General features: G+C 38.6%; 1 protein-coding gene across 2 annotated transcripts; it reads left to right on the plus strand.

Annotated features, from left to right (window-relative positions):
• Positions 1 to 3,883: 3,883 nt before the first annotated feature.
• Positions 3,884 to 7,706, plus strand: THFS (10-formyltetrahydrofolate synthetase). Of its 2 annotated transcripts, XM_087697767.1 has the most exons (5): positions 3,884 to 4,169; positions 4,932 to 5,081; positions 5,215 to 6,390; positions 6,808 to 6,954; positions 7,189 to 7,706. In XM_087697767.1, the coding sequence occupies exons 1-5, from the start codon at positions 4,008 to 4,010 to the stop codon at positions 7,462 to 7,464; spliced, it is 1,911 nt and encodes a 636-aa protein (XP_087553893.1). In that variant the 5' UTR covers positions 3,884 to 4,007; the 3' UTR covers positions 7,465 to 7,706. The 2 variants fall into 2 exon arrangements, with proteins under 2 accessions (XP_087553893.1, XP_087553894.1); XM_087697768.1 differs by lacking the exon at positions 3,884 to 4,169 and having other exon boundaries at positions 4,944 to 5,081; positions 5,180 to 6,390.
• Positions 7,707 to 8,663: the final 957 nt, after the last annotated feature.

The following is an 8,663-nucleotide window of genomic DNA, read 5'->3' on the forward strand; positions in this document are numbered from 1 at the left end:
TAGAGATATGTACTAATAGTTAATTAATATGTATCATAATTATTAAATTATTATATAAATTAATTATCACATACATATAAACATGCATACATATATAATTATAATTATAATTATATGTACTATTATATTTCATATGGATAATAAAATATAATAACAAGCATACATATGATATAATTGTACATTAATTCAATAATATATACATTAATTATATTTATTAATACATTGATATAATTTATTATGTATTAATTATGAACTATTAATATATTAATTAGTTATTGATAAAAGATGTATAATGTGTGTGTGTGTGTGTGTGTGTGTGTGTGTGTGTGTGTGTGTGTGTGTGTGTGTATAAAGATTAATGTATATATGTATTATATATTATGTGTATATGCTAATATATAACTATAATTTATAATATTAATTAATTTATTATTATTTAGCTAATAATTATGATATGTAATTCTTTATCATGTATTATTGGTAATAATATTAATCATTATATGTAATTTTTAATATATTAATATATTTAATTAAATATTAATAATTACTTATAAATACTTTAATTAATTATTAATAAAAGATATATCATTGTATTTCAATTAACTTATTATAATTAGGTACACATGTGATTAATTATTAATTATGAGAGAAGAAGAAGAAGAAGTTCTTGATATAGTTTATGGATTGTAGACTCAATGTGTGAGGATAATATGCATGCCGTAATAGGCTCAATGTGAATAGAAATCACCTTCAAATATGTTTGTTTTTGAGAAACTTTGAGAAATGGCCATACAAGTTCTTTAGAGACATAGTCCAGACTTGATTCCATCAATGTTAGTCTTTCACTCTATATATATCAGTGAGTGCCATATCCCTATATACCCTATATATTGCATTTTCATGCATTCAATATTGTCTAAGCTGCCAAATCTTTCAAAGTTCAAATTATATTTCTTAAATCAACCTCCCATGAACCCTCTTGCCACATGAAACATGCTTTCAAATCTTTGGACTGGGAGAATCTAGGCATGGAGCACCTAATAATAATGAAATCAAATATTATAAGTTATACCATCCACAAAGTAAGCATGTTATGCTAGCCATGATGTTGTCTTTGTGAAAAATGCTATTCAATCTTTACTTTTATACATAAAAGAGATAGATATATGCTCATAGGATATTTACACAAAGTAAGTGTGTTTATGCTAGCCATGATGTTGCCTTTGTGAAAAATGCTATTCAATCTTTACTTTTATACATAAAAGAGATAGATATATGCTCATAGGATATTTACGATACTTTATTGCCTCATTACAGTGGCGTATAGTCATACATAGTACCAGTTGAGGCAACTTTTTAGACAAAGTAGGCTTCTCATGATAGCACACATTAGCCTGTTTTAAATGTGATGTGAATGATATACTACTTGATGAGAGAGTAGAGATTAAGTAGTCCAAGAGTATATCAAAATGGATGGTGTAGATATTGTGTAATAGTAAGTTGGATGCACCATTGACTAGTCATACTCATTCATGCTTAGCCTCACAATGCCTCTTATGCATCAAATTGTTATACATTGGGTGCTTTTAGTATGTGTGATAATGATGAGTATGTGTCTTTCGGAAGAGGTCCAAAATTCAAAAATTGGATATTTGCTATGCGATCTAAGTATGATGCTATTGTCAAAAATGGTACTTGGTTCTCTTGTGATTTGCCTCTTAGTGAGAAGACCATTGGTTACCAAGTGGGTGTTGAGATATCAAGCTCTACATGAGCTGGCATCCACTATGTGCCCTTGGTAATGTGGCACAATATTATTCACTAGTGTATTAGGTAACCAACATGAGGATACACTAGTGATTCTACAGTTGGACTACACCCACATAGTCCGTCCTTAGTTATGGCACATTTATTGTGCCACCTCTTCTTTCCTAGCCGGTTCACACTTAGTGACCACGTGTGCATATGTGGTACTTTCATATTAGTCTTTTACTATGTTGCAGACTTAATTTTTTTCATGTGGAAGAAAAAGAGAGAAGAGGAGGAAGAAGAAGATTTCAACCCTATCTCTTTGTGTGCTCAAGTCTCTATTGCTATTTTGTAAGTGTGTGCCCTTAGTCTCTTCACCTCTCTCCCCTCTTGTCTATTTTCATAGTATTAGAGCGTCCCACAGCTGCACGGAGCTCAATTCAAGGCTGAGGTGAAGGCATTGGAGAACAAAAGCAAGCAAGCAATGGGTAAGAAGTTCTTCCACCTTGCTCAATTTGCCTTAGGTTATAGCTATAGGAGGCTCTTGAGGTTGGTAGGGCTGCAATCTCCATTTTGGACCTGCAAGTGATCCCGATAGTAGTTTTTGGGTATACTCCAATTTCGACTGTGTTTGTCGTTTATAGCTGCATAGGTTACAGAGTTTGAATCTATAAGGTTTCAGGTGTTTGCTGGGTTGCAGACATAAAAGGCATTTGCATACAGATTGCATATTGTAGTTATTATTATGCACATTGTGAAAAAGATTGTGTGTTTAGTTGTGGTGCACTTGATATTAGATTGCTTGCAGATTACAAGTTTTTGCAAGGTTTTCTATTTTGTCAAAATGTTTAATAACTTCTATCGGATTGTCAGTGAGAAGCTTGATAAGAACAATTATCCTAAATGTTATTAGGAGGCAGTGAAGCATATATTTTGCTACTTGAGTGGTATTCAATAGCTTGGGTTGTTGTTACACAAGGGTAAATTATTACCACTAGATTTACATGCTTTATTGGATTTTAACTAGGTTAGTTGCTATGACACTCGTGTATCCACAAGTGCTTTTTCCTTCATGCTTGACATCTCGTGCATATCATGGTTAAGCAAAAAGAAGCCCATTGTGACCACTTCTAGTTGTGAAGCTGAATATAGAGCATCATTCATAGCTATGGTTGATTGTGTTTGGCTCAAATACCTTTTGGTTGATTTGGGTATTGGACAATCATATGTTGCTATTGTCTTTAGTAATAGTCACAACCTTACTCTATGCACTTAGCACATTGACGTGCATTATTATTACGTCAAAGACAGACTCTTTATATGAGAGATTAGCTTGGTCTATATGCCAACACAAGAGGACCTTGTAAATCTTTTAAAAAAGGCTTTGCTTTTTGAGAGGTTAGAAGCTTTTCTCAAAGCTTTGGGTTTATTCCCCTTTTGTGGATTGATCTAGTACATTATAGGCTTGGCACTTCCTTGTGCATGAGTGCTAGCTTTGTTCATTGCATCACTCTTAGGGGGGATTTATTACCAAATTTGTGTAGAGATATGCATGGACACACTTATGACAAATGGGGAATATTTTTCCCTCTCTAGAAGGGTTTTTTCGCTAGCCTTGCATATATATCTTATTCACTTTGTGGCATACTAAGTCTTGTAAATCTTGTCTATTAATATCTCTCATTACACTTTGTGTTGTGCTTTCTTAAGCTTTCTCTTCTCCAAGTTGTGTATGTGCATTATCTCAATCCTAAATCCAACACTTCCATCATTTTATAAACATAACCCTTCATATTTCAACATTTGATTGATCCATAGAGGTCCATAACCATGTTGGGGTTTGAACCCACACTAAAGCTTATTATGAAAGCCATCGTTTTGTCATGGCTGTAAAGACATAAGCTAATAATAAATCATCATTGTATACTCAAAATCCAAGGGGCACATCACTAGCATAGTAAACATAATATGATTATATTGGGCTTATAACTATCATATTACTAGTAACTACTAAGAATAAACCAACACAATTATCATAATATTATACTCGGAATATAAAACTGCCATGACAGCCCTACTACCATTGGATATATAAATGACATTGAAAGTCATACTACCATTAAAATCATCATAATTATATTGATATGATGATATGATGATGTGAAAGTCTCTGCTCACCATACTGCGTTACCCAGAGAGAGAGAGAGAGAGAGAGAGAGAGAGAGTGTGTGTGTGTGTGTGACTCTGTAAGGGAAGACATGGCACCCTTCTCAACAGCACGCAAGCTTCAAGTGGTCTCCCCTGTTCCTGCAGACATAGATGTTGCAAACTCTGTGGAGCCCTTCCCCATCAGCCTTATCGCATCAGAGCTGGGGCTGGAGCCCCATCAGTATGAATCCTATGGCAAAGCTAAGGCTAAGGTCCATCCTCGTCTTCAAATTGTCTTTGGAAACACACAATATTCTTCCTAATCAATTCGATTTTTTCGCTAGAAACAGGTGAAGCTTCACTTGAAAGAGTGATTTTTCACAGAATTTCTGGATCAGGTCATTTGAGACAGTGGAATTGCTCTGATTTTTCTGTACGCTGAATTGATTTTATCTGCTTTTCTTGAGACACATCACTTGAGAGAGCGATTTTTCACTCAATTTGCAGATCAGATCACTTGAGGCAGTGGAATTTGTCTAATTTTTCTGTAGGTTCAGTTGATTTCAGCTGCTTTTCTTTATAGATTTGCAGTTCCATGACAGAGCGTGTCTCTCTGCGTGAAGGACTTTGCCATCTCTGATCAGGCAACGTTCAGATGTGAATCTTATGTTGATTGTTGAACGATAATTTGTATGTGACAGTTCAAAATGTCTTTAAGAACACCTACAATTTCACTGCAGTGTGTGGAACTTGTCTGATTTCTCCTGCACTTTCACTCGATTTCTCAGTAAGATCACTTGAGATAGTAGAATTTGTCTGATTTTTCAGTGATGTCATTTGCTTTTAGTTACTCAATCAATCTTTCATGTTCTTGAGACCATTTAGTCACATGACAGAGAATGTTTCTTTGAAAGGACCCTTCCAACTTCAATAAAGCTAGGGGCTCTTATATTAATGGAAGAGCAGCATAGTTCTCTGCAAGATGGCAGTATAGATTGGATGTGACAAGAAATCAAACTTTGTACCTTTTTCAGGTTCTGCTTACTGCATATGATCAGCTCAAGGACTCTCCTGATGGATTCTATGTTGTCGTGGGTGGCATCACACCTACACCCCTTGGTGAAGGAAAGTCGACCACTACAGTTGGACTTTGCCAAGCTCTTGGAGCTCACTTGGAGAAGAAGGTACACTCAATAGAGCCATGTTGCCTGGTGCATTCGTTAAGAAGGAACTTGTGAAAGGCATTCTTTAGTGCTTCCTGATTTTTGTACAAATTGGACAGGATTTGAGATGAGGATATGGCTGCACGGTTTGCAGGTGGTAACTTGCGTCCGGCAACCAAGTCAAGGTCCTACATTTGGCATCAAGGGTGGAGCTGCTGGAGGTGGGTACAGTCAGGTTATTCCCATGGAGGAGTTCAACCTGCACATGACTGGGGACATACATGCCATCACAGCAGCCAACAACCTCCTTGCTGCTGCCATAGATGCTCGCATGTTTCACGAGTCCACTCAGTCTGACAGAGCTCTCTTCAATAGGCTTTGTCCTGCAGACAAGGAAGGAAAACGCTCATTTGCTCCAATCATGCTGAAGCGTCTGAAGAAGCTCGGGATTCAGAAGGCAAACCCTGCTGAACTTACACCTGCAGAGGTGAAACGATTTGCCAGGTTAGATATTGATCCAGAGCAAATCACTTGGAAGAGGGTGATGGATGTCAATGATCGATTCTTGAGGAAAATCACAGTTGGCCAAGGACCTGAGGAGAAAGGCATGGCGAGGGAGACAGGCTTTGACATATCAGTAGCTAGTGAGATCATGGCTGTGCTGGCATTAACAACATCTTTGGCAGACATGCGGGAGAGGCTGGGCAAAATGGTCATAGGCACCAGCCGGGGGGGTGACCCTGTATCTGCTGATGATTTAGGGGTCGGAGGTGCATTGACAGTACTTATGAAGGATGCAATCAACCCTACTCTGATGCAAACACTAGAGGGAACACCAGTCCTAGTTCATGCAGGGCCTTTTGCAAATATAGCACATGGGAATTCCTCAGTTGTGGCTGATCAGATTGCACTGAAGTTGGTTGGCAAGAAAGGGTTTGTGGTTACTGAAGCAGGGTTTGGAGCTGACATTGGCACTGAGAAGTTCATGAACATAAAATGTAGGTATAGTGGACTCAATCCCCAGTGCGCTGTAATTGTAGCTACTGTCAGAGCTTTAAAAATGCATGGTGGAGGACCTGAGGTTGTTGCTGGGAAGCCTCTTGATCATACTTACAAGTCAGAGAATGTTGAGTTAGTGAAGAACGGGTGCTCGAATTTGGCTAGGCACATTCAGAATACTAAAGCTTATGGTGTGAATGTTGTAGTGGCCATTAACATGTTTGCAACAGATACAACAGCTGAGCTTTTGGCTGTAAAAGAAGCCGCTATAAGTGCTGGGGCTTTTGATGCTGTTATTTGTACGCATCATGCTCATGGTGGAGCTGGAGCGGTTCGTCATGTCTCTCTCTTTTTTTTGTAAAGGTTAATTGTAATAATTCCTATGAATGTAAAATACAAGAGTCACAAGTGACCTGCATGTACGGCAAAGAAACTGAAGAAACCGCAGCATGCCAAACAACCAAATCAGCCCTGGAAATGATGCCTGCATACTGTATGATGCTAAACTGCCAGTGAAGAAGATCCCCTCTCTCCCTCTCCCTCTCCCTCTCCCCCGCCCCCCCCCCCCCCCCCCCCCCCCCCCCGCCGCCTACATGCACGCTCACTCACGGATCCCTTGTTCGGCTTGAACCTGTATTTTCTGTGCCAATCATTAACTTTCCTGGTCTATAGCTATGCATGGACATCATTTTGCTTGTTCAAGTGATTGTTCACCTTGTTTCCATCTGACCAAGAAACGTTTGTACAGGTGGATCTCGGACTTGCAGTGGAAAGGGCATGTGAACAGCACCAGACAACTCTAAAGTTTCTATACCCATTAGATATTAGCATCAAACAGAAAATAGAGATGATAGCTAAATCATATGGGGCAGATGGTGTTGAGTTTTCACCAGAGGTAAGTAATTCAGGTTCATAGCCAGTCTGGTAGTTGCAGAATTCTGTTTTCAAGTGTTATCAATCTGTATGTCTCCTTACAGCTAAAAGGAGTTTATTTTAGCTTTTCTTTAATGAAGTGAATTGTCCAAGCATTGTAACACTGGCACGTTTTAACCCTGGATGTAGTCTTTAGGTTTATTCGTCCATGTGGGTCAAGTTAACAAAGAAATTGGATTCGGCTTTTCTTTTGCAGGCAGAGAAGCAGATTGAGACGTACAACAGACAGGGCTTCACTCAGCTTCCAATTTGCATGGCTAAGACACAGTATTCCTTCTCACATGATGCATCTTTGAAAGGTGCTCCCACAGGTTTTATCATACCCATAAGGGATGTGAGAGCAAGCATTGGTGCTGGATTTATATATCCATTGGTTGGGAGCATGAGCACCATGCCAGGCTTGCCAACTCGTCCTTGCTTCTTTGACATCGATATAGACCTTGAAACTGGTCGGATCTTGGGACTTTCTTAACTGGTGGGCATGCTAAAAGAAGCTCTGATGCTGCCATTTTCATTTTAACTCTGTTTTCTGGGCAGCCATTGCATCATTCCACAAATTATCTCAAAAATGTTCCCTGCTTGGGTGCTTATTGGCTGTGTGTTGTGCTTGCCAGCACGTTGGGTAGGTAGACTTCAATTGGGCTCTCGGCTTGCGAGTGCCACAAATGATGTATTCTATTCATGTATCAGGAAATGTGCTTAGCTTCCTACTCAGACTATCTTCCTACCTTGGTAGTCTACTGTCTAATCATGGATAGCCTGTCAAGTAATGCTGTGCTTTCCGGAAATACTATGGAAGCTGGCAGCTGGCATTATGCGTTTCCTTGGTACTTGTGGATGCTCTTTATCATACGCCTTATGTATCAGACCGGGCGTCGGGCGAGGGGGGAGTGCGAATCGCGATACCAAGCAGGAGTCCCGGCGGCCCGCTAATCTGGACCGTCGATCGCCAACGATCCTCTTGCGGGGATAATAGATTAGGAGTGTGTCTCTCCATTCCACGTCGCCTTAATCAAAAGGGTATTTAATCGTTCCAAGGTTCTAAGGTCACAAGGTTTCATCATTTTACAATACAAAGTGATTCTTTTAAGATTTTTCAATCCACCCTTCTCTCAAAGGCTCCCTTTTCGTTTGATCCTCGTGAAAAAACCAAAATTCTGTGAATTGTATCGAGTGAGTTCTCCAGATACCCAAGTTGTGAGACCGAGTACCCAAGTAGGTGACTTAGTATACGACATTTGAAATTATGCATCCTAGCCTAGACAACTTGCTATGTGCGATTCTTATTCAATCAAAATTTTGTTTAGTAGAGGATGGTGTTGGAGGTGCATGCTCTATGAAATCATTTGTACTATTGTCAACAACTAAAATGATGTGCATACTATGTAGGTTGGGTTGCATTCAAAGTTTTGATGGTCCCTTCTTGTTCGTTTTGCTAAAATAACTTTCAATACATTCTATTGAAGCTCTAAGAGTATATTTATCTAAGGAATGGGATTTTAGTGTTGGATCTCTTTTCTTGCTCTCTATTACTAAATTTTGGTAAGGATGGGTGTGAACGCACTTCGGATTTTCGTGGCACTTTTTTTCCTTACTAGGTCTTTTTTCTTTAGCCTTGAATATTTGCATTTTTCACTTTAGAGTATACTTAGTATTGTAATTCTTCTCTAT

This window comes from Lygodium microphyllum, chromosome 17 (genome assembly GCF_053477565.2).
Source record: "Lygodium microphyllum isolate KBCC chromosome 17, Lygodium_microphyllum_v1.1.10, whole genome shotgun sequence".
In the NCBI taxonomy this organism is placed as follows: Eukaryota; Viridiplantae; Streptophyta; class Polypodiopsida; order Schizaeales; family Lygodiaceae; genus Lygodium; species Lygodium microphyllum.